Source organism: Capra hircus, chromosome 22, assembly GCF_001704415.2.
Source record: "Capra hircus breed San Clemente chromosome 22, ASM170441v1, whole genome shotgun sequence".
Lineage (NCBI taxonomy): Eukaryota > Metazoa > Chordata > Mammalia > Artiodactyla > Bovidae > Capra > Capra hircus.
In genome coordinates this window covers 39,154,309-39,180,656 of record NC_030829.1, presented here as the reverse complement: position 1 = coordinate 39,180,656, position 26,348 = coordinate 39,154,309, and the positions used below count along the sequence as shown (strand labels likewise).

Sequence of the window (26,348 nt, the reverse complement as noted above, 5' to 3'; positions counted from 1 at the left end):
ATACTATTAGTCGGAAATGTCTGTCTGTATTATTATAATCCAGCAGCAAGGAAATGGAGGAGAGATGAATTGATGTGATTTAAGGGGGTCTTGCCTGTTTTGTGTAAGTGAACTGTGAACCCCTTTGATCATAGTGTCCATCCATCAAATGCTTAATAAGTGCTAGTTTGGGTGTTGAAGGCAAAATGATCAACTAGATGTCCTCTGCTTTGGGAAAAATGTTAATCTCATGAGGATTTTTTTTTTTTTTTTTTTTTTTGGTTCTTACCATTCTTGATGTTTAAGGTCAAAGAGACGATTATTTGACTGCAGAGTCATCTCATGTGTTCACATGACTATAGTTGGCACTTTGAAAGGAATTTTTATTTTTAAAAAATTTGCTTATGGGATAATTTTAAAGGAATGGAATTTTGTTATTTTTCATTTGAAATTTGACTCTTCCAGAACATTACTGAAGAAGGATTCTAGACCAAGGCTATAGAGTTCAGGTTGTCGTAGATTTGAATGCTGGCTCTGAAGCTTGGGAGCAGTGTGATCCTGTTCAAATCGTTGGTTCTCTTTGTCCCTGAGGTTTCACCTGGGGACATGGTGATTATGAAAGTATCTGCCTCGTATTAATGATAAATGCTTTAAGACAGGGAAAGTACTGAGAAGGAAGGGTGCCTGGCATGTGTCCACTGTCCTTGAAATCAGAGGTCAGGAAATACAATCTGTGGGCCAGATCTGGCCCACTGCCTTGTTTTTGTAAGTAAAGTTTTATTGGAACACAGCCACACCCATTCATTTACTTACTGTCTATGACTAGGGCTTCCCTGGTTGCTTAGACGATAAAGAGTCTACCTGCAGTGCAAGAGACCCAGGTTCAATCCCTGGGTCTGGAAGATCCCCTGGAGAAGGGAATAGAAACTCACTCCAGTATTCTTGCCTGGGGAATCCCATGGACAGAGAAGCCTGGTGGGCTACATACAGTTCATGAGGTCACAAAGAGCCTGACACAACCTGAGAAGTAACACTTTCCTGACTGTTTTTACGCTATAATGGCAGAGTTTTGTAACAGAGAGACTCTTTGGCCTGCAGAGTGTTAAATATTTACTTACTCGCTGGTTCTTTACAGAAAAAATGTGTCAACCCTGCCTTGTCTAAATGGGAGCTATTCTGGGTCTACTAATAGTGTTGCTTCATGGCAGTGGTATGTGCATTACTTACCATTTGATACACTCTACAGACATGGGCTTCAGTTTAGATTTTGCCCAAATTGCTACATCATCCAAATACATTTCAGTGGAATTAAAGGGGGTTCTGTTTTAATGTTAACCTTCCAGAAAGAAATCATTCAAATTTTCTCCCTCTTGAAGGGAAAAACCAGTGCTCTGTTATTTACAGGCCACTGATAGTTTTGAACATCTTAACACGTGACAAAATTTCCCCTTTGAAAAAGTTTATGTTTCCAGCATCTAATTACATGGAACTTTCCTGAAGTGTGCTATAAATACCCAGCACCCTGCTCTGGACTAATTGGCTCACGTCTGTTGCGGATCCGGGAAGGGCAGATGCTTATCTGAACCCACTTTGATCTCAAAATCTTCTAGAAACAGGCCCACTTCAGCCATTTCCACAGTTTCCTGGACTTAGGTGTGTCAGAACCACCACCATAGATGTGGGCTACTTCCATGTCTTTTCTTAGCCAAAGCCAGGAAATGGGATGCTGTGGGCTTTTATCACTAATAACGCTGTTAACAATCATTGAGACAGAAAAAGCCTTCAGAAGTGATTCCTTTTAGGTTAGATTTGAATTGGGAGGCTCCTTCTCATTTAGCCAGCCTTCTTTATCAATATGTCATCATGAGAACAGGACTGTGGGACCCCAGAGAAATGCCCTTTTCCTGGTTGTTTTACTGGTGTGGAGAGCAAAGGGACAGTTTTCAGATGTCTCCACCGTGTCCTGCAGAAGCACTTGGTCAAGTGCTTGGGGCTCCCTGGGGTGACTTTGCTACCCTAGTCTGTGCACGTCACCTTGGTGTAGTAGAGGCAAGGTCATGTCATGGCCAAGAGCAGATGCTCTGGGTTTGAGTTTCAGTTCTGCTTTTGAGTAGTTGTACAGCCTGCACAGATCACTTCATCTCTTTGTGTTTAAATGTTCTCAGCCATGTACAGTGGTAATAGTAACACCACTTCCTGGTTTGTCTCGCGGAGCCAGTGACTTACTGTACATATTTGTGCCTGGGACACGGTCAGCATCCAGTGTCAGCGGTTTTCACTGCCCTCCCCCACCCCTAGCGACAAGTTACTGTGGTTACTTGGGTATTTTTTTGTTTTTTAATTAATTTATTTTTAATTTGTCTGCACGGGGTCCTACCTGCAGCACTGGGATCTTCAGTCTTCATTGCAGCATGCAGGATATTTAGTTGCAGCAGGTGAACTCTGAGTTGCGGCACGTGGGACCTAGTTCCCTGACCAGGGATGGAAGCTGGGCCCCCTGCATTGGGAGTCTGGAGTCTTAGCCACTGGGCCAACGGGGAAGTCCCTGTTACTTGTTGATGTGGGTATGATGGAGGCCATGAGGTGATAGGAAATGATTGTGGATCTCTGAGTTCTGCCCCATCACCACCTGGCTATTGAAATAGAATGTGTGTTGCTTGACTTAGTTGGGTCATTCAAAAATCAAATTAAGTGAGGGAGAAAATGTTCACAAATTTGATTCGGGATAGCCGGTCCCTTCGAGGTGAGGGCTCAGGGGAGTGGACCAGGAACCAGAAAGAGGCTGAAAGGAAGAAAGGGGAACCTTTTATCTGTTAACTTCTTGCTGTGTGCTGAGCTGTACCTGGATGTTTTAAACATAGAGTGTCATTTAATCTCAACAGGAGCCCAGGGAGATATGAATTCTGAACCCATGGTACAGATGGATAAACTGAGCCTCATAGAGCTGTCTCATTTGTCCCAGCTCATGGCAGTGAAACAGTGATTTGAACCCATTAGTATTAGACTCAGATTCATTCTGCTGGACCAGTTTTCATTTCCATCCTCGACTGTCTTCCTAATTATTGTCAAAATCACTCAACTCTGGGTTTCTGCCTAGGTTTCTCCTCTGTGAATTAGGTCATTAACTGAGTGTCTAAAAGAATATACACACCCGTGTCAGTTATGCCACCAGAACCGTGTCAGGGAGAGAGGCAGGCAGTGAAACTGCTCACTGCTAACACTGGGTCTCTGTCACTATATAACTGTATAATCTGTGTCGTGTGCCTTCTAATTGTTGATGGGACTCTGTGCTCTTTGGGTAGTTTCTCTTTGGAAATCTCAATGTCAGCATGTGCTTCACTTCAACATCAGTCTTTAAATCAAAATATCACATTTGGCCATCTGAAGCTGCCATTAAACTCAAGGTGGTTAGATGTCTTTGAACCTGCGTAAAGTGGCTGTTAACCTTGGAGGGCCACCCTAGGTCCTTGAATTCAGGAGTCTGATTATCAGGTGAGCTCTCTCCTGCTTAAGCCGCCCTTGCTCAGACCCTGCAGTAAGATGCCATCGTGGGAACTTCTCAGGTTTTCTCAGACCACGCCCATGGTGAAGGCCAAGGGGCATGTATTAAATTCTCTGCCCACTGGCAGAGACTTTCAGAGGCAGAAATAAGCTCCACACATCTCTGAGTTACCATTTAGTTTGCTCCATTTACATTTGAATAGGATTGCTTGTCCCCATCCCTTCTAAACACCCTACCCTTCACAAAGGAGCAAGTGTCAGCAAACTTGCTCAGTAAAAGGATTGATGGCAAAATCTTTTAGGTTCTGCCGGCCATCCATTGTGTGCTGCAACAACTCACCTGCCCAGTTTTAGCCAGAAAGCAGCCATAGGCAATGGCATGGCGGTGCTCCAGTAAAACTTTATTCACAAAAGCAGGTTCTAGAGAGGATTTGGCCTCGGGGCACAGTATCCCTACTTCTGAATTAGAGCTCCTTAGTGACTTGCTTTGATCAATGTTTTCAGCCCTGTGTAGTGGGCTTTTTCTCTCAGGTACTGTCCTGGGCCCCGGGGATGCAGTAAGGAGCCACAGTCTTGGTGTAATAGAGTTTCTCGTTTGCTTTAAAAAAAAAAAAAAAGGCTACTGTTAACTAATTACACAGATTGTATAGCTATGACCATTAATTAGCAACTTGTTGCCTTTATTAATGACTTTTGAAGTAATGATTCATCTCACGATTGATGGTGACACGGCCATGAAGAAATCTAGGATTTATTGGTTATTTAAAATACACCAGCTGCTGTGTTTGTTCCTTCATTCTCTTTTCACAGTGGTTGGGCATCTGCTCTGTTCTGGGCAGTGTTTTAGTTGCTGGATGTACAGGGTACCCAAAAAAGATGCGGTATTTTTCTCTTGTGGAATTATCCAACTCTTGAGAAGAGACCAACAGTAAATAAGTAAACACAGGAAGGAAAAAATCACAGAAAGGTGAGGAAGAAGGTGATGGTCAACAAGGGAGAGGGTGGAGAGAAGTTGGGCTGCAGAGTTAGATCCTGGAGGGCCTCATGGCTGTGAAGCTTGGATTTTACTGTAAATGAAATGAGAAGCCACTGGAGGATTCTGAGCTGGGCAGCGTCAGGATTAGATTTATGTCCACAAGGTTAAATGAGTTCTTCAGTCTTCAGGGAGATTTCTTCACCGGATCATGTTTGTATCCGCTGCAGGCAAGGTGCCGAGAGACATGGAATCAGGTAGTAGAAAAGGATACCCAGCTTCCCTCGCACTTCTCTGTGTGATCTTAGGTCAGTTGCTTTCCCTCTCCCGACCTCATTTTCTTTATTTGTACATGGAATACAACTAGCATCCTTTGAAACTCTTCAGAACCCCGCAGTTCTCTGTGGTTCTGGGGTGACTCCTCAGGGATCCCCTTGTTGTAACCTCAGTGTGGTACTTGTTCCTTAAAGTCATCTGTCATGAAGCCTTGCTGAAGCTACACCTTGAAAATGGTCCAGCTCCACTTGGTTATCCCATCTTTGCCATTTTATCCTCCTTATTTTTTTTTTTTCTCATCCTCCTTAGAGATGAGAGATGGCATGTCTGATAGTCACCATCCAGTCAGATGGAGCAAGCTTCATTTCTTATATTTAGATCATGAAATGAGTTCCTTGAATCCCTCTGCCACCATCATTAATTACAATGTAATGCTCTCTAACCTCCGTGGGGGCTTCTAGGTGCCAAGCTCCTGAAGTCCTGGAGTTCTGGCCCTCAGGCTCTTTCTCCCCATTATGAGTTCCCATTTTTTGTTTTTGTTCGGCAGGCCCTTCTGCCACCAGCTTGTCTGACCCATCGCCCCTCCCAGATCACACAGTCCACATGTGCCTAGTCCAGGCTTCACCCAGAGCTGCTGACTTAAGTTGAGTGTTTTGGCCTCTTCACAATTTTTAGCCATATTCCAGGTTATCCTTAACCAGCAACTGATTTTTTTTTTTTCCCCCTCCTTGAATTGTCAGATTTGGGCTCTTGAACTTTTCTTCAGTTTTCCTTTTCCTCTGCTTCACTTCACCACACACCAGGCAGAACCACTTTGCAGTGGCCTTTCTCTCTGCCCAGAATGTCCTCCTCAGGTAGGCACATGGCTCATTTCCATCTTCAGGTTTTTCAGTCAGAGGCTTCCATCTCAAGGGGTCTGTGCTTAAAACCCCATTTGCAGGACAATAGTCAGAGAGAGTCACGTGATTGAGAAATGGGTCATTCAAATATAACTAAGTTGTTGGTAGCTGAATTTGGTCTCAAACCCAGCCATGAATAGAGCAGTGAAAAAAATGTTCCAGGCAGAGTGGAGAGGCAAAGGCCGTGGGGTGATATGATCATAGAGTAGCCAGAGGTCCGTGTGGTTTAGCCTAAGGGTCAGAAAGCAGCAGAGGATGAGACTGCAGAAGGCAGAGGAGCCCACTGACACAGTCCTCATAAAAACTGACTCTCAAGTGTGGTCAGCATTATTAAATATGCAGAATCTCACTCCCCATTCCCAAGCCCACTGGCTCAGAATCTACAGTATAACAGGCATCCCAGGTGATTTGCATACACACTGGTTTTCAGCAGCCCTATCATAAATCTTCTCCCATTTAGTGTCACCTAATCCCCAGTTTTTGCCCAGTATCATTCTCTCCCTGCCTTTTCCTGTATGAAGCAGGCGGCCAGTCCTACCCCAGTGATTATAAGCTTTTAAGGAAAAATTAATAGCTTTTCCTTATAAAAAGTTTTGGAAAACACTGAAGAAACCGGTCCTTGGGCTAAATATTGAAGTTTGGGCTTTCTGTTCTTAGTCTATTTTATATACGTCCCTAAAATTGGTTGAGTTCTTGTTTTGAGGATTTTCTTCCCATTGACACCATCACATTCTGTCCATACTCTTTGTAGCGCAATGCTCTGTTAATTGGGGTGTGTGCATATGTTTTCAGTATAATTCCGTAGGCCTTGATTAGTGCATAGGTCTCCTCTCTGTGTTGATTGTTCATCATATTTTATAAAGGCTTTCTTTTTTCCTATATAACCAAAGCATTGAAAATATTAGGTTATTAACACACTGAAAAATGCAATCAATCAGATGATTATCATCTAATGTTTTAATGATCACATTTTTAATCCAATTATGCATGTTTGAATCTTTCAAATTTTCTTTAATTAAAGATTGCCTCCTGGCACTGCTATCAGAAATAAGAAATTGAACAGAATTGAGCCAGATATAATTTAATGTTGAAAGGAAACTGCAAGGATAACTGGGCTTCTCTGCATTTAATGGTTGACCATGACTTTAAAGCCCTCATACAAAATTTTCTAATTGATAAGAAAAATTTAATCATCTCCGGATACACTCCGTTTGCATTCAAATAAGGTATTTCTTTTTCTAAATAAACCTCCCCTAACTGATTATTCATATTGTCGTTCAAAATGCTTAAAAATGAAAAAGACAGAGTTGGGTGAAATGTAGACTACTTAATACAGTGTGTATTTAATAAAAAAGTCATACATTATTCATTTTTGCAATTTGAATAACTTTGAATTTAGCATCCCTGTTCCTCATCTTTTTCTTTGATGAACAATTAATTATTAAAATATAATATTGTCTGCATACAGCACTGGGATCCTTGAAAGTGGAATATGAGATTCATTCCTTTTCAATTCTTTTACCTAGTAATGCACAGTACCTGCTTATTATGGTATAATGGAATGAATGGTGGGATAAGCAGAGTGTTTCAAATATTTTTCTCAACTAGTTAAGTGTCTGGGACAGCAATGTTTCAAATTCAAATTACTAATTAGGATAGAAGTTGGAGGCAGAGTGTCCTGATCTGGATGGCTTTAGAGTCAAACTGCCCTTTATAATAGGATTCATTTTAACAAGTACTTATCTCTGCTTATTCTGTGCTTTCCTTCGCCCTTAGCTAATGTTGATTCTGTGGCTCAGATGGTAATGCATCTGTCTACAATGCTGAAGACCCGGATTCGATCCTTGGATCAGGAAGATCCCCTGGAGAAGGAAATGGCAACCCACTCCAGTACTATTGCCTGAAAAATCCCATGGACAGAGGAGCCTGGTAGGCTACAGTCCATGGGGTCGCAAAGAGTCCACTGAGCAACTCCACTTTAACTAATGTTGATTCATGTAATACTCTCCTGATAAGATAAGCCTTCAGATGAGTCACTGTTATAAACCCGTTTTACAGATGAGGAAACAGTTGCAGAAAGATTAAAGTAACTTGTCTTAGGCAGGCCTTTAGGTAGATTGGGCTTCCCTAGTGGCTCAGAGGTTAAAGCATCTGCCTGCAATTTGGGAGACCTGGGTTCGATCCCTGGGTGGGGAAGATTCCCTGGAGAAGGAAATGACAGTATTCTTGCCTGGAGAATCCCATGGACAGAGGGGCCTGGTGGGCTACAGTCCACGGGTTGCAAAGAGCCAGACATGACTGAGAGACTCTAGGTAGGTATTAGGTAGACTAATTAGGTTTCTATTCTAGAGGCCTGGCTCTAGCAGTCCATCCATTTATAAGATATATATTTATTAAGATTGTCTTAGTGAGGGAGTGTAAATTTTTAGATGAAAAGTGCATTCTTCTTTATTTCCAATGGCTATACTCAGGAACTCTCGATCTTGGGTCCAGCCAGTTAAGTGTCTTGTGGCCTGTGAGGGCTTTCTGGGCAGTGCCAGAAATATTGGGTACCATTTCCAAAGTTGTTTCTAACAGTTAAGCATTATGAGTGCCCCCATCTTGCCAGTGGAGCACTCCTGTGGAACTGAGCGGAAAATGGAATTTTCAGAAATAGCAGTAATAATTAATGTTCGAGTTGAACTTAGAAAACTCAAGGGAAAAAGAAAACAACTTGAGAGTTAATTCTGTAATGTATGTTCATAGAAGAAATCCTCGTTAATGATGGAGGCCCCTGAAAAGTTGCCTGGCACACCCCTGCTTCTTGCTGTGGCTCTAGGATGACTTTCTAACACAACCCCCCACCACCCTCCAGTGCTTGGCTTGAAATTGGGAGTGGGCACAGTGTGGCCCAAGGACCAAATCCGTGTCACTGTTTTTGTGTGGCTCCTGAGCAAAGAATTGTTCTCATATGTGAACCCTAATTAAGCAAAATCTTATTCCTGCCTTCTCTCCAGTCCTAAAGAATTCCATTCTTCCCATTAGTAGGTGTATATTTTTTAAACCATCCTCAGTTGTTATTAGCATTTTGAACATTGTTAATAAAGTCGTGGAAATGTGTTTGTTATATAGCTACCTATGTAACGTCTTTGGTTTTGCCTCTTGGCCTGCAATACCTAAAATATTACTCTCTGGCACTTTCTAGGAAACATTTGCTAGTCCCTGGCTTAAAACACAAACTAATCTCGGCTGCAAGCCACTGTGCTAATAAGAACGTCATGTTTATTAGTCTGATTAATTGTCACTCCTGAGGGGTAAATAGCCTCAGTTTTTCCATTTTACAGATAAGGGAAGTAGCTCAGAGAGGTTAAGAGCTTTTCCTAAGGTCACACAGCTATTGAATATTAGTTGATTCTGAAGCTCATGCTAGAGCTTTGGCAAAGAAAATTGTAACCTACAGTGCTCAGACTGATGGAGACTATATCAGACATGCTGTGCCTTTAAGGCACTAGTAATTCTGTTTAAAAAAAACCAAAACACATACAGAAACATTCAAGGAAGTACATGGCTAAGTATAGGCTTAGTAGTTTACAGGAATAATAATAATAGTAATAATACAAGTAGTAAGAATTAGAGTGAGAATCATATCTGTCGTTTATGAGATGTTTAGTCTGTTCCCAGCTCTTTCTGAACTCCATTCTCATACTGATTTATTTAATCTTCACAACAGCCTGGGAAGGTTTAGTAACTAAGATCACACAGTTCACAGGTGGAAGAGTTGGGATCTGAACCCAGTAGAATGAGAATCTGCTCGTTTCACCAGTTTCTGTAGGAATGGAGAAATGAAGGTACTGATGAAGTTTTCAGCGTTCGGTGATATTTCCTGCTCACAGACTTAACTTTCTGATTCTCAGTGGTATCTTTGAAGAAAGAGTCCAGTCCCAGCCTCTGTGTTCTCCTTAAGTTTTTGACCTTGGGTTCATTAATCCTCTTTGGGCTCCTATTTTCCCAGCTGTAAAATTAAAGAATTGGACTAGATGGGTGGTTTTCAAAGTGTCCCTGGGGTTTCCAGCTCAGCTTCCACCTTGGTGGCTGCACTCTGGCTACTGACTTGCCTGGCTCCTGTGTAAGATGGGGTTTGTAGAAAGGGTTCTTGGGTTCCCGAAACCAGTGACCCAGGGAGGTCTAACAGTAGTGACAGTGGGGTAACAATAAGTACTGAAGCCCCTCCCTTTTTTGTCCCCATCACTAGGCCTAACTGTCCCACCACTCATCTTACTGCACCTTTTAAAAAATAAATAAATAAATTTTAGGTGCTTTGCAATGTTTTGTTAGTTTTTGTTGTACAGCAAAGTGAATCGTCTAAAGTGAAGTGAAGTCGCTCAGTCGTGTCCGACTCTTTGTGACCCCATGGACTGTAGCCTACCAGGCTCCTCTGTCCGTGGGATTTTCCAGGCAATAGTCCTGGAGTGGATGGCCATTTCCTTCTCCAGGGGATCTTCCCAACCCAGGGATCGAACCCCGGTCTCCCACATTGTAGATAGACGCTTTACCGTCTGAGCCTCCAGGGAAGTCCGAATTGTCTATGTATATGCCTATATCCCCTCTTTTTTGGATTTCCTTCCCATTTAGGTCACCACAGAGCACTGAGTTCCCTGAGCTGTAGGGTAGGTTCTCTTTTAATGAATTAAACTGGAAGCTGTGTCTGAAGCCCTTCAGTTGGTTTAGGACAGAGAAACACTGCTGTATTTGTAGCAGTGGTCCTGCCTACAGTTCCCATCAGTCCTTGCCGAATTTAAGAGCCCATACAGGAATGCATATGAGAGTCCCGATGCCCTTGAAACAGTGTTCCCTTTTGAAGTTCACCCACCTCTGATTGGCACGGCAGGTTTTTCTGACTTATCTGTCTATATTCTTTAAAGCCACAGCCTCTTCCCAGAGTGGGTACTTTGGATGAAGGCTTTGCTACCCTGGGCTTACAGGGATTGTCCTGTCACTACCTGTCTGCATCCAGCGTGCTTAACTGCAACCCTAATGTTAGGTCAGGCCCCTCGGGGAAAACTCGGAAGATTTTCCTGTCCTTCAGTTTAGAGCCCTTGATCCTCAGGCAGGTTGGTGTGATGCCAGGTTTACCTACAACACTGTGGAAGAATGAAGGTGGCAGTTTTTGAAGCCAGACCCTGTGCACACTGTATTGCATGGGGCTTTGTATTGACTATTTGCACAGCCCAGGAAGTCCAAAAGCAGCAAGCAGAGGCCAAAAAGGTCCTTCTTCCCAGCCAAGCCAGTCCTGGCCAAGCACACTAACAGAATTTCCCCTATCATTAGGTGGCTGGTAACCGGGTTAAATTAAAGCCTAGACTTGCCAGCGGGTAGAGGGGTGACTCTGTTATTTCCGGCCTTTTATCCCACAGAAATTGCTTTTGTCGTTTTGATTATAGCACCCTATGATGCATTTGTTAGTTAACATTTAATTTTCCCCTTTAAAAAATGAACTGAAAACCTCTGCAGAATCAGCCAAAGTTTCTGAGCCTCATGAATAACTGCTGGTGCTTTAGTCTTCACTAGTGACCCGGGGCTTATTGATTTAACCTCTCTGTGCCTTAAGTTCTACATCTGGAAAATTGGAAATATTAAAAGTACATACTCTAAAGGTTTCTAAAGGGAAAGGGAGTGGTGGTGGCCTAAGACTAATGAAAGCCTGAATTCCAATCTCTGCTACATGGGTGTACATGACAGCACTGGAGATGGTAATAATAATCCCGTGATGTCATGCTTCATGGGACTGTCTTTAAGTATTAAATAAATCAGTCTTTGCAAAACTCTTAGAACAGGGCCTGGCACATACAGTAAGTGTTGTTTAAATGTCTGTGGTGTGCTGTGCTAAGTCACTTCAGTCGTGTCCAATTCTGTGCAACCCTATGGACCCACCAGGCTCCTTTGTCCATGTGATTCTCCGGGCAAGAATACGGAAGTGGATTGCCGTGCTCTCCTCCAGAGCATCTTCCCAGTCCAGAAATCGAACTCTCCATCTCTTACGTCTCCTGTATTGAAAGGCAGGTTCTTTACCACTAGCGCCACCTGGGAAGCCAGTTTAAATGTCTGCAACATGTAAATACTCAGAAGAGTGCTTGGTATATAGTAAAAGTGAAATAAATACTAGGTTTTGTTCAACAAATCTCTACCAAAAGGAAATTTTCATTTTCATTAGTTGATTTCTGTTGGTTTTTTGACTTAACCCTTAGTTACATAGACCTCTTGAATCTACGGATAACACATTTGCCCAAATACCTGTGTACCGGTTGTTCTAAAGGAAAAGGAGGGAGAAGGTGTGAGGCTGGAAAGAATGTTCCTATAAGTCACAGGAGTGTCCATGCAGTTACCTGGAGCCTTGCAGTTCCCAAGAAGTGTCCAGGGGCGCTTGTGGAGGAGGCCATCAAGGAGCTAAGGCAACCTGTTAGCAGGACTGGGCTTCCCAGGTGGCTCAATGGTAAAGATCCACCTGCCAGTGCAAGAGACACAGGTGATGAGGGTTTGATCCCTGGGGTGGGAAGGTCACCTGGAGAAGAAATGGCAACTAAGTCCAGTATTCTTGCCTGTAAAATCCCATGGACAGAGGATCCTGGCGGGCCACAGTCCATAGGGTCACAAAAGAGTCAGACATGATTTAGTGACTAGACAACAGTAACCGTAGTACAGCCCTAAAAGGATTGAGGAATTCCTAAAAGGAATTCCAAAGTAGTCGTTTGAATAGCCAGGTGGAGATCACAACCTTCTCTGACTTACGAGAAGCTAGATGATCTACTGTGTCTAATGGAGAGAGTTATAATATAGTCCCCTAATCTCTTGTATTGTTCCTTCCTGCCTCAGGACCTTTGCACATGCTGTTCACGCAGCTTAAAATGCTCTTCTTTTCCTGTTCAGTATTCACCTAGTTAACTTTAGCTTCTTTAGCTGAAGCAGAATTGTGCAAGCTCTGGTGTCAAGGTGCCTGGGCTCATATCCCAGCTCTGCAACACAGGAACTGAGCTCTTCTCTCGCTTGTTTTCCTCGTAGAGTTATTGTGCAATATCAGTGCTGGGTCTCAACTTAAATGGCATTTCCACTACCTAAGAGAACACTCCTCCACTTCTGTAAAAAGAAGAAGCCTATTTTCTGGGCCATCATTTTATAAATTCAGGGCCGTACCTTGGTTTGACTTCGCTTTGATTTGAGTAAGCCTTGGATGAAGCCATACTGAAACTATTACCAACTTTGGAGTTGCAGTTTATTGTTGCCGTAGTTTCCTTTTCCTGCTTCATCTCATGGGTGTCCTAGAGTTTGTTCACCTGATTATTGTTCATAAGTAATAGATGGAAAAGGGGTCTATGATGCAACAAGGGTGGGTATAACTGGATCACTTTGCTGCACCCCTGCAACTAACACAACATTGTAAATCAACTATATTTCAATAAATAATTAAAAAATTAAAACAGACATTAAAAATGGACTTAGCACAACTCTGCTATATTTAAAATGGGTAACCAACAAGGACCTACTGTATAGCACAGGGAACTCTGCTCAGTGTTATGTGGCAGCCTGGATGGGAAGGGCGTTTTGGGGAGAAAGGATACATGTGTACGTATGGCTGAGCCCCTTTGCTATTCACCTGAAACTCACAACACTGTTAATCAGCTGCACCCCCCAATGTAAAATAAAAAGTTAAATAGAAAGACTTAGTTAAAAAAATATAAACTATCTCATTAATAATTTTAACTGTGATTAAATATTGAAATAATATTTAAAATACAGTGGATTAATTAAAATTTATGAAAGCTTAAAAAAAGTTGGAAAGGAATGAGGTAAACAAAACCACGTCTGTTTCTTTTCTGCTGGGCTCAATGGCACGGCTGTGCTAATGTTTTGTCTGTTTCCTGGGGAAAGAGAGAGGGTTGCATGTTGCCCGGTGCTGTTCACCATGGAAGCTGTTTTTCATGAAACACAGCGCTGTGCGAAGTCTCAGAACACACCCTGGGGGATGCTGCTTTATTTTCCATGGCTCTCCCACCACCAAATGCTAATGCTTCTCAGGATGTAAACAAGCACAAGACTCGTGACGTGGCACACGATGCCGAGGGTTTTGACTGTGTGTCTGCTGTGTAGCAGGACTTAACCACTGTGCTTTTCTTTTCCCTCTTCCCCCAAACAGAGAAAGAGACCTTTCTGGATCCTTTCATCCTCCGGGACCTCCTGCCTGCATCCCTGGGGAGCTATTACAGGTACACAGGTTCTCTGACGACCCCACCGTGTAGCGAGATTGTGGAGTGGATAGTGTTCCGGAGGCCCGTTCCCATCTCTTACCACCAGGTAGCTATTGAGCCCCCAGAGGGCTTCCATACTTAACTTGTTTTGTGTTGACTTAACCTGATGACGTTGCTAGAGTATAACCAGGATAACCAGGATTTTGTTTTTTGGTATCCTTTGCTTCTCACTGATTCTTTACATATTTTTGCACCCGAGAATTGTAAAATATAAGACATGCTTGCTCAGCCACAAATGAACTTGGCTGAAGAGAATAGCAGGCATGAAAGCAGATATCTTGTAAGTATTCAGTCTTGAGCAGATAAAAGCCACCCTCTGTGATGATGAGACCTTATGCCAGGAACTGTTGAGCTCTTTATATGCGTTAACTCATTTAGTCTTCATGAGCAGTCTTAGGAGGTAGGTGCTGTTCGTACCTTCATTTTACAGAAGAGACACAACAGAAGTGAAGTGATCTGCCAAGGTCACACAGCCAGCTGTGAGGCCAGGATGTCTGACCCCAAGGTCATGCTGTGAGCTACTAAACCTCCCCAATGTTCAGAAAAGAGAAATTGGTATACATGAAGAAATGAAAGAAAAAAATGCCACCAATGGAGCTCTTTCTGTGTGATAGGCATTTTACATGCAATCAATTTCATTGCAAAACAACATTGAGGGTTAGGTATATTGCACACAGGTGTACAGATAAGGAAAACATGGAGAGGTTGGATAACATGCTCAGGGGTTCATGGTCAATGAAGGTTGCAGCCAGAAAAACAAGCTTGAGTTTGTCTAATTGCAAACCCGTGTTGGCAACCCCTACATTGAACTGTGTCTCTCTTGAGTGTGACCTGGCAGATGTCATAGTCTGGTGGGCTAAGGCTGAACTCTTAACTGTGGGTAGGAATTTGGTGAAATGGGGATGAGATTGGGGGGAAATATCAGAGAAAGAGGAGCCACCAGAGGGTGAGAGGTCTTGACATCACCTCACCCCATGAAGATTAATAGATGGAAGGGGGAAAGAGAGGGGAAATATTGTTTTTGATGAAAAATGCAATGTGTATGGCAACCCATTCCAATGTTCTTGCCTGGAGAATCCCAGGGACGAGGGAGCCTGGTGGGCTGCCATCTATGGGGTCGCACAGAGTCCGACACGACTGAAGTGACTTAGCAGCAGCAGCAGCAATGTGTATTGCAGTAAAAGAAGAGTAGATTTCTACTCCATGATTTCATAAAATAGGACCAAGAACGATTGGTAGGATTTGTAAGACCATGCGTGGATTTGAGCCGTTGACTCAGGACTGTTTGAAAAATGGAACATTAATATCAGAGACATCCATACAAATGCATCCTTAAAGTTGGTCAGCTCGGGTTGAAGCTAATGTAGATGAAGGGGGATGTTTTCAAATTACATGATAAATTAATATAACAGAAGAAGACACAGGCAACAAGATTAAGAACCTGGCTGGCATGGGAATTTCATGCCCAGAGATTTTCATAACAAGGGCAGAGAGTACAGAAAAGGGAGTGGGAGAAATAGAATTGGATGGTGTCCTGGTCAGAGCTGTTTGGGGTATCAGAAACAGTAACTCACTTGAGTAGAGGGAATATTTGAAGGAAACCAGAGTAGGGACATCCTGAGATGAAGACATCATGACCAGGACTATTTCTAGCAAGTGAGGCACAAGAGTTTTACTCTCTTTTAGGGGCCAGCTCTTACATCTTAAGAGTTTCTGCCACAGCTTTGTGATTCTGTCCTTTTGCGAAACTCTGGTGCCATCTCTCTCTCCCAGTTTGAGTATGGTTTTCTTTGGAGGGGATTGGAGCCCAATATTGTTTGTTGTTCATTTGCTAAGTTGTGTCCAGCTCTTTGCAACCCCATGAACAGCAACACACCAGGCTTCCCTGTCCTTCACAGTCTTCCAGAGTTTGCTTAAACTCATGTCCATTGAGTTGGTGATGCCATCCAATCATCTTATCCTCTGTTGCCCCCTCCTCCTTCTCCCCTCAGTCTTTGTCAGCATCAGGGTCTTTTTCGAGTTGACTGTTCACATCAACTGCTGAAGTATTGGAGCTTCAGCTTCAGCATCAGCCCTTTCAGTGAACATTCAGGGTTGGTTTCCTTTAGGATTGGCTGGTTTGTTTTCCTGCCGTCTAAGCAACTCTGAGGAGTCTTCTGCAGCACCACCCAGCTGCCAGCTGTTAGTGGTCTGGGTCTTGTGTCAAGTATTTGGGAAGATAGATCTGAGTAGAAGTTGGCCAACAGCAAGTTGAATGGCCTTGGTATTGTGTCCATTTCTTCATAAATCATCAGAGGTGCTGGTTGTGTCTTGAGACATCAGTGTTTGTTGCCATTCTGGGCAGGGAGGAGGTGGAAGGGAGCAGATTATCTAGAAGGACCTATGTGAAGGAGAGAGACCCTACTAGAAGCAGTAGGTGCTGTGTGACCAGGGGAAACAGGTTAATTTGGCCTTACTACAGTTGGCAGACATTTTACTTTCAGATTTTTCTTTTTTTCCTTTTAATTCCATTGTCATGAAAAAAGAAGGACTAGCAGTTTGGGTGCTGAACAGGATCTGCTGGCTTTAAGGAGATAATGAAATATAAAACAAATTTTCTTCCTCATGGTGAGGCCAGCATTATTTTATTAAAATGTAAGAAAACTGCAGTCCAAATATTTATATCCTCAAGGTTCGGGGCGGGGGCCAGAGCTTTGAAAAGGGACCCTTTTTGTCGATTAAGATAAATGCTTTTGTCTTCAAAGATATAAAGGCTTGAGATAATGAGGTTAGAAAATTCAAGTTTGGCTTTTTTTGTTTTGTTTTTTTTTTTGGAGAGTGCCGTGTGAGAGGGAGGCATAGAGGGGTAATTGTTTGGCTGAGGTGAAATAGACCTTTCACACATACTGGGTTTTATTGCAGTTTGGTGACTCTTAAACAAAAGACAGAGTTTTAGGCTTGGATGTCTTGTCAAGCATTTGTCAATAAGAAGCATTTTGACATTTGGGAGCTGGGTATCTTAAAAAGTGCTTTGTTAACATCTTTTTATGCTTCTGCTCTGCTACTCATACTCTCAAAGAGAAATAATGAAAGAGGTTTTTTTTCCCCTGAGATTTTTCAGTATATGGCCTCCCTGTAGGTACTATTGTTTCGAGAGAATAGTGATGAAATAAAGTAGTCATACTGGCTCCCCAGTTTCTTGCCTCTGAGCCGCCTTTAGATCTGCTTCACTTGCATCAGGCACAGCTTCATATATCCTTTCCTGTTTCCCCAGGGAGGAAGCAACTCATTTTCATGTGGCCGCACTGGTTCCTTGCTGGAGAGCTGAGTGGAGGTCACCGCCGTGTCAGTCCTCAGACAGGAAAGGGTTAGCCATCCAAGTATTATCGTTTCAGCCCTTCCCACCTTGAGCCTGCCAACATTCTTTCTGTAGTTAGCACAGAATGTTCATTTCAGAAAGGCAAATGGCCAATTCAGAGAAGACAAGTAGACAGAATTCCTTGTCTGCTGCTGTCAGGGGGGGAAAAAAAAAGCTTTCCTAGTCATTCATCCTTCCTTTTCTCCAAAGGCTCTTCTCTTCTACAGGGTGGGGACCTGTCAGCAGTGAAAAGGAGAGCAGGTTCAGGCTAAAATAGAATGCTGAGCACTTCTTGTTGACTTGTACGATGTGGATATCTTTCTGAGTAAATATGAGCCTCTTTTGTGGGTTTCCTTGGGCATTCAAACCAACCCTGTAGCCAGTGAGCTCTAACACTGGCTTCTGTGATAATCTAGATTTGAATGTGGTGTAGGTAATGGAATCACATTGGTTGGTTTGGTTGATCAGCAGTCAGCATGGCTTTGTGGCTCCACTCAGGTCGACTGTAAATATCAGGCAAAAATCCAACCATGATTTTGTCACCCAAACAAAACGGCAGTACCCTCAGTCTGGTGTAGGAGGCCAGAGGAACAGGGACTAGCACATTGAGATGGGTCCCTGCCTCGTATTCATGATCAGTCAGGGAACATGACGATTTTTAGTCTGCTGTCTAGGATATGTTTTATTCTCCAACAGTGGCTGTCAGATGGTGATACTTTGACTATCCCAGCCTTCACTTTCCAAGGCTGTTGGCTTCTATAGTTTGAAATATGGCACTGCATATAATCTCTCCGAGCATCAGTTTTGTTGAAGCGCTTCCTGGAGGTTCTATCAAAAAGACTAGTTTATTTGTTTATTTGCATGACTTCTAAAAAATTGAAGTTAGTTGATTTTTCATTGGAGTTCATAGTTGATTTACAATATTGTGCTAGTTTCAGATGTACAGCAAAGTGCTTCATTTATATATATACATATATATATATATATATATTTCAGATTATTTTCCATTATAGGTTTTTACAAGAGGTCCAGTATTGTTCTCTATGTTACATAGTAAATCCTGTTATGTGCCTGGTTATGTACAGTAGTTTGTTAATCCTATACTCTAATTTATCCTTCTATGCCACTTTTCTCTTTGGTAACCATAAGTTTGTTGTCTATGTCTATAAGTCTATTTCTGCTTTGTATATATATTCATTTGTATTATTTCTTATATTCCATATATGTCATATCATCTAATGTTTGTGACTTACTTCGTTTAGCATGATATTCTCTAGGTCCATCTATTGCAAATGGCAATATTTCATTCTTTTATATGGCTGAGTAATACTCCATTGTGTGTATGTGAAGGGGGGTGCAGCTTAAACTGGTCATCTATTAATGGGCATTTGGGTTGCTTCCATGACTTGGCTATTGTAAATAGTGTTACTATGAGCATGGGGTGCATGTGTCTTTTCAAATTCGTTTTTGTCTTTTCCAGATATATTCCCAAGAGTGGGAATGCTAGATCATATAGTAGCTCTAGTTTTAGTGTTTTGAGGAACCTCCATGCTATTTTCCACAGTGGCTGTACCAATTTACACTCCCACCAATAGTGTAAGAAGGTTCCCTTTTCTCCACACCCTCTTCAGCATTTATTATTTGTAGACATTTTGATAATAGCTGTTCCTAGCAGTGTGAGGTGATACTTCATTGTAGTTTAAATTTGCATGTCTATAATAAGTAACAATATTGAGCATCTTTCAAGTCTTCATTGGAGAAATGTCTGTTTAGGTCTTCCACTCATTTTTTGATTGGGTCATTTGTTTTTTTGATGTTGAGTTGTATATTTTGGAAATTAACCCTTTGTCAGGCACATTGTTTCCAAATATTTTCTCCCATTTCATAGGTTGTGCTTTTGCCTCGTTGATGGTTTCCTTTGCTATGCAAAAGCTTTTAAGTTTAATTAGATTCCATTTGTTCACTTTTGCTTTTATTTATTTTGCTTTGGGAAAGTGACCTAAGAAAACATTGCTACAATTAATGTCCAAAAATGTTTTGCCTATTTTCTCTTCCAGGAATTTTATGGTGTTATGTCTTATATTTAAGTCTTTAAGCCTTTTGAGTTTATTTTTGGGCATTGTGTGAGGGTGTGTCTTAACTTCACTGATTTGCGTGCAGCTGTTCAGCTTTTCCCAGCACTAGTTGCTGAAGAGATTTTCTTTTCCCCTTTATTTATTTCTGCTTCCTTTGTTGTAGATTAATTGACCATTGACATACGGGTTTACTTTGGGGCTCTCTCATCTGTTCTGTTGATCCATACATCTGTTTTTATCACAATAGCATGCTGTTTTGATTATTGTAGCTTTGTAATATTGTCTTAAGTCTGGGAGAGTAATGCTTCCAGCTTTGATTTCTTACCCCCACCCCTCCAGGATCATTTTAACAATATAGGGTCTTAGGTAGTTCCATATAAACTTTAGGAATATTTGTTCTAGTTCTGTGGAAAATGTCATGGGTTATTTGATAGGGATCATGTTAAATCTATAGATTGCTCTGGGTAATCTGGCCATTTAAACATTACTTCTTCCAGTCCATAAGCAAGGGATATCTTTCTGTTTCTTTGGGTCTTCAGTTTCCCTTTTCTGTGTCTTATAGTTCTCAGCATATAGGTCTTTCACCTAACGATTAGGTTTATTCCTAGATATTTTGTTTTCTGATGCAGTTTTAAAATGGATTTTTTTTTAACTTTCTGGCATTTCACTGTTAGTGTAAACAAATACAACAGATTTCTGAATATTAATCTTGTATCCTTATACTTTGCTGAATTCGTGTATTAGTTTTAATAGTGTGTATGTAGGGTCTTTAAGTGACATGACTTTTTATTTTTTTATTTTTATTTTTTTAAATTTTTTTTTTTTTTTTATTTTAATGTTACATGATTACCTTTTTTAAAATTGCAACCAATATTGTCCCTGTCATAAAGAGTAGAGCAACTCTTTTGAACTAAGACCATGTTCCATATGCAGCCAAACTGTTGCCTTTTTGGCTATATTCTTCATCCAAGTTAATCAATTACCCTACTAACTCTGCCTCAACTTTCATCTGTAAAATGGAAATAATAATAATACCTACTTTATGGAGTCATTATAGACATTCATTGATGGAGGGCATGTAGGATATGCTCAAGACTAGTGCCTGGCACCAGAGGAAGTACTTGGAGATATTAGGTGGGTTGCCTTGTTGCCTTTTTTTTAAAATTGCTGAAACCACTCAGACAGCACTGTCCAGCAGCAACAAACAAGCCACATATATCATTTTAAATTTTCTGATAGCCACACTAAAATATTTAAAGATAAACAGGTGAAATTAAGTTTAATAATATGTTTTATTTAACCTCATGTATCCAAAATACTATCATTTTAATGTGTAGGACTAGCCACATTTCCAGCGGAATGGCCATGTGTGACTGCTGATGGTTGGGCCTCTCATATTTATCTCAAGGCCGTAACAACTGATGAATCACGTAATTCAAAAAGTTTCTGTCCAACACTACACAACGTGCAATGATTTGAATAAAGACTTTTCTTTAATAGTGAGTGAAGATGCTACTTTAGCCCATAACAGGTAGGTTTCATTGTTAAATTATGGTTAAATCTTTCTGTAGAAGGCCTTTCTATAATCACCTTCACCCAAAACTGGCCATAGCTGCAGGGAGAGAGCACAGCCTGCAGACATGGAACATTATCAGATTTTAGTTTTATAGCCATGGTTCAATAAGTAAAACTGTGAATGCTCCAGGCTACTGGGAATTTCATATTCCCTCATTATTATCTTGTTTACTCATGCGGCAGCCAAGCCATACATACCTCTTAAATGTATGACAAAACTCACGTCCCCATGACCTTAGGTGCAACATTATAGATCACAATGTTTACCCTGGAGTTTATTATTCTTCTTATAATAAGAAGAATAATTATTATTAGACAAAGCCAGAGTCGTCTGGCTTTGTCTAATTGCCATTCTATATACAGCCTATAAAATATCATGCACATCAGCCTTTCCGTGGTCAGTAATTACATTACTTTTGATTTTCTCTCATTTGCCCCCTTCAACCATGACACTCCTCTCCCACATCTTATGGACCAGATCTTAGAAACAGTATGAATAGTTTTCAAATTTCCTTTGACTCAAACTGACAGATTAAAAACTAATTATTCTCTGTAATATTTTTACAATAAAAACTTAAGTTGAATTGATTTATATACACTTCCAGCCAGCACATTTGCAATTCAAGGTTAAAATTGTTCTTGAAACAGCACCAGTTAAAATGCAATTACAACTCCCCAAGCAGGGATAAAAGAAGGAAATGTTTTACATGTTCACTTCAAAAGTTAAAAAGTCAATTTAATATTACAGAAATAAAAACTTTCATTTATTTTCCCTAAATGATAAAGAGTTTGTTAATTATATTCAAGGTAAATCCAAGTGTGTTTATTACGTGCCTCTGGAAAAGAATAAGGGAAAGAAAAGTACAGGCTCTGTGAGGTGAATTCTCTTTTCGCTTTGCACCTCCTGTCTTGTTCATAGTTCCTGATTCTTCCTGTGTTGGGTTGTAGGCTCTGTCTTTGCAGAGTGCAGAAAAATGTGAATAGATGTATATTGCCAGTAGTGAAATGGCAGTAGTGGGTGCGCTGCATGGTAGGGTCTTTGGAGGGCAGCTAAAAGGAATGGTTTAGGGTTGTCTGTACTAACATCAAATTCCGTTTGTCCACTACAGTATTGCTCTTTCAGTGAATAATACTGAAGCCCTGTTACGCGTGTGGCACAAAGTGAGTGAAAGTGTGAAAACCAGAGTCACATAGACCCAGGCTTCTAATCCTCACTTCACCTCTCAGTTTCTGTGTGATTCTGAGCAAGTGACTTAATGTCTCTAAGCCCAAGTTCCTGCTCAGTCAAAACAATATAATACAAAGCAATAAAAAACAATAATACTGCCAACAGTACTGGATTACATGAGGATTAAGTAGGAGAAAGCAGATAACATTCTTAGCACTTGTGCCTAATCAACACTCAGTAAGTATTAGTTTCTAGTGTTAGTGATATCATAATAATATTATGAATAATGTCACTGTAATGGTGTTATTTTGAGCCAAGACTAAGTTGGCAAAACAGTGTTTATGAAGTGCTTGACAAAGGTACCTGGCACATAATAAGTTTGATAAGATGCAAATATTCATGATACATATACAGAGACACATTATAATGACATTATACACGTAACTACGTATGTATTTACTATATATATGTATACCGTACATTGTTGATATATATGTCTATATATACTATAAGAAAGAAAAGGAAAAAGAAGCTGCCAAGAACTTCTTGTGGTTGTTGTAAGCGTAGCACACAATAATAGTTACTACATTCTTCACAAAATAATAATAGTAATGACAAGGTGGCGCAGGGGTAAAGAATCCACCTGCCAGTGGAGGAGAGCAGAGGACTTGGGTTTGATCCCTGGGTTGTGAAGATCCCCTGAAGGAGGAAATGGCAACCCACTCCAGTATTCTTGCCTGAAGAATCCTATGCACAGAGGATCCTGGTGAGCTACAGCCCGTGGTGTCGCAGAAGAGCCAGACACAACTTAATGCACTGATGGCGTGCACGAATGACAGTAATATTTACTGAGTACCTTTTCTGTGTCAGCAATTATTCCAGGCAGGAAAATGCTTACCGATAATACCTGTCTAAAGGTGTTGGACCAAGGTACATTTGAGAAGGATCTTGTGTACCTTTTAGAAGGATCCCTGTGTTAGCTAGATCTAGAAGAATGTAGTTAACTAGATCTAGAAGAACTGAACAGTTTACACACCAAATGTGTGGACCAGTCAGAGGCTGGAGAGACGCAGCTTTGCCGTTTGTTCTATGTCTGGCGCTTTACATAGGGCTGCCTTGTTGCCCAACTCTTTGAGGCACCTTCCTATCATCGCCTGCCCTGTGAATGGCGTCCCATGGAATCCAGCAAAGTCAGGGTCCTGGTGGTAGCCAGGGTTATCTTTAGCAACTGTGGGTTTCAAGGCAAGGATAAGGACTGAGGGACAACACGCAGCAGCTGTGTGATGAGCTGCGGAAGTTGTCTGGTTCAGATGACCGCTGACCTCCTGCCCAAGTGAAAATTATAGGTTCCCCTTGCCAGTCTGGAGACCATGGACGCTTCCACTCAATGGCCAAGCATGCCCGTCACCAGCAGGGGAGGCCACTGACAGTTTTTATCCAGCTGAGAGGAGTGACAGGGTTTTAGTAAACGCTGCCAATACCAAAGGACATTTGATGAGCCTGCTAAGCTTGTCCTCCATTTTTCCTCTTCTATGCGACTGTCAAGAGAAGCTATGATCCAGGTGACAATATAATATCACCCAGGTCATCAGTTCACTCTCAGAACCATCACATCCTTCCTTTGAAATCTTCAGGCAAGTTGAGTTAATGACAAGGATGTGGCTGAGCTTTTAAGCCATTGCATGTCATTAAACTGTAAGAGCAATTTGAGCAAAATCACTGCTGTGTTGAAATCAGAACCTGCCTCTTTTTACAGTTATATGACTAATTCTTTCCTGAGGCATCAGAAATAAACTTTTCAGGAGTACTAAAAGAGAGCTGTGAAAGAAGCAAGTATTCGAGAGAATAAACAAACCTTAGAGTCACATTGCTGAGGGTCTCCCAGGCCATCCTTTCCTGGCATCCCAGAGATGAAAGTACTTGATGACAGATGGCTGTCCCTTCTAAAAAATTTCTGGTCTAACTTGCTGTGTATGACAGCCCACTCTTCTTTAAAAAAAAAAAAAATCACCCTGAAGTTAAGGAATTCCTTCCTGTATTCAACTCACGTCTCTTAAGGCTTTAATGCAAACCAATTTTCTCTTATTTGGCCTTCTCTGGACGTGGATAAGGGCTGGTCATCATCTTTCACATACAAGGCCTTTAATCAAATTACTCCTTACTCGCCTTTTCTTCAGGCGAAACAATTCCTCTTCCTTTAACCTTTCCGCACGGGATTGTGCGCCTTCCCTTTCATCATGTTGGTTGGTCTTTCCCTTGACTGCCTCCAGAAGGTCTTTATTAATTCCTTTCATGTAATTTTTAGGAGTTATTTTCTCTGAGAAAATCCTGAAAGCTCCTCTCACTTTGAGACGCTTGCAGTTCTGATCTTGGTAGTCTCTACCAAGTGTGTGCACCTTGCTAGGTTGAGCTGATTTTTCCCTTTCAGCACCTCCAATTATTTTCATCTGAATAGGTCACCTGTGGACAGAGTAAACAGTCCAGCTTTCTTAATTATTCTGCTTTGATGGCCTTTGTCCCTTCATGATACATAAACAGGGACTATCACAAGGAAGAATGGAAGAAAGACAAATTCTAAATAGCAACCACGTGAGTTGTTAGAAGTTCTATGAATTGTAGAGAACTAGAATAAAAGGGGAATAACAGGCTACTTTTGCGTGAAAGACCACCCTGCTTCTATTCCCTTGAGGAAAAAGCAGAAAAGGTTTCATGGTTTATTATCACTTTCCATGTGCAGGAGAATTGGGAGAGGAGGTGGAATGATGAGTGAATCTGTATACTTAAATGATTTTTCTTGACGGTGTAAATTCAGTGCCTTTTCATGCAAACAGAGGAGTTTCAGACTGTAAGCCAGTCATTTTCTGTCATTCTGTGAGGCTGTTAGAGAAACACTGGGGTTTGTTCCAGGCTTCAAGATCTCCATCCAGAAATCCCGGTCCTAATTCTCTTATTATCCATTGGCTTAACCACCTCCTGGTCCTGTTAAGTTTAGGGAAGCCACTCCATCTCATCTTGGGAAGTGGCTTTCTATTTTCCCTTGTAATCCTCTCCACTTAGGTCACCACAGAGCACTGAGTACAGTTCCCTGTGGAGATGCTCGTTAGTTACCTGTTTTATACATAGTAGTATATATATGTCTCCCAATTTCCCAGTTCATCCCACTGCCACCCTCTACCCATGGCTGTACATACATGTGTTCTCTACCTGTGTCTCTATTTCTGCTTTCCAAATAGGTTCATCTGTACTATTTTTATAGATTCCATACGACCTTTTTTATGCTATGCAGAATGTTGAGGGCCATAAAGAATCCTTTTTGATAGTATAAATAGGATCCTGGAGTCCTGAATTTTTCTTTGATTTCCCCTGAAAGTATAGACAGCAGTCTTGCGGAAAATGTTTCCTAGTAATATTAATAATAATGACACCTAATCTTTACTACGGGCTTACTGGCTGCTTCATAGATTTTAATCTTTTTAACAACCTTAAGAAAGGCAGTACTAGTATTGTATCCATTTTATAGATGAGGAAACCTGTGTTACAGAAAGCTTGAATAATTTGCCTATGATTACCCATCTGATAAATGTTGAACTTCAGTAGTTTAACCTGTACATCATGGGCTTGTCAACTTTGTAACTTAGTAACTGCTGAACTGTATCCCTAGTATATAAGAAGGTACTTAGTAAGAATTTTTGATAAATTGCGAATATTTCTAAAGTTCTTCTGTTCTTGGAACTGTTTTAATGACCACGCATGGATAATCTCATTTACTGCTGACCCAAACCCTATCCGGTCGATGTTGCAGTAATTCTCACCATTTTACCAAGGAAGATTTGAAGCTCAAGAGAAGTTAAACAACTTTCTCAGGGTCACAGAGTGGTTGAGCCATGGAGCTAGAATTCCCACCCAGGAAGTCTGAGTCTCAAACTTACCAGTTTCACTATGTAACTCTGTGCTGCTTCCTGTAACATGGAAATTCTTGCCAGGCGTTGGGGTAGGGATGGCTGGGGGCTTGCTGCAGAAAGACCCGGCCTCTTGTCTGAGACACGAGCTGCAAGAGTCCTAAGCACCTTCCAATGAAGTGTTTTCCTTTTCAGTTGACAGAAAAGAATCCGCAGCTGGATAAGCCCACTGGCAGTGATTCCAGCCGGCAGCCTGTGTCTGGCTGAGTCTGTCCCACTCAACTTCGGGCACCTCCCAGCACCTTTTGTTCTCATCACCCCTCCTGGGTTTGGACCATGTAGCCTTCTAACCAAATTTCTTTTTTCTCCTTTTCTCTGGTTCTATGT

General features: G+C 41.5%; 1 protein-coding gene and 1 long non-coding RNA gene across 6 annotated transcripts in view; one reads left to right on the top strand and one right to left on the bottom strand.

Annotated features, from left to right (window-relative positions):
* PTPRG (protein tyrosine phosphatase, receptor type G) overlaps positions 1 to 26,348 on the top strand; it is a 772,648-nt gene that overhangs the window by 602,877 nt on the left and 143,423 nt on the right. For all 4 annotated transcript variants that reach the window (XM_018066932.1, XM_018066935.1, XM_018066931.1 and 1 more), the window contains exon 7: positions 13,796 to 13,953. In XM_018066932.1, the coding sequence (XP_017922421.1) occupies positions 13,796 to 13,953 (158 nt within the window). The remainder of the gene's footprint in view (positions 1 to 13,795; positions 13,954 to 26,348) is intronic.
* LOC106503445 lies at positions 1,715 to 26,346 on the bottom strand. Of its 2 annotated transcripts, XR_001297129.2 has the most exons (4): positions 25,992 to 26,346; positions 11,991 to 12,109; positions 11,539 to 11,651; positions 1,715 to 5,859 (listed from the first exon to the last, which is right to left on the bottom strand). It is a non-coding gene; the product is annotated as an uncharacterized LOC106503445 (long non-coding RNA). The 2 variants fall into 2 exon arrangements; XR_001297128.2 differs by lacking the exon at positions 11,539 to 11,651.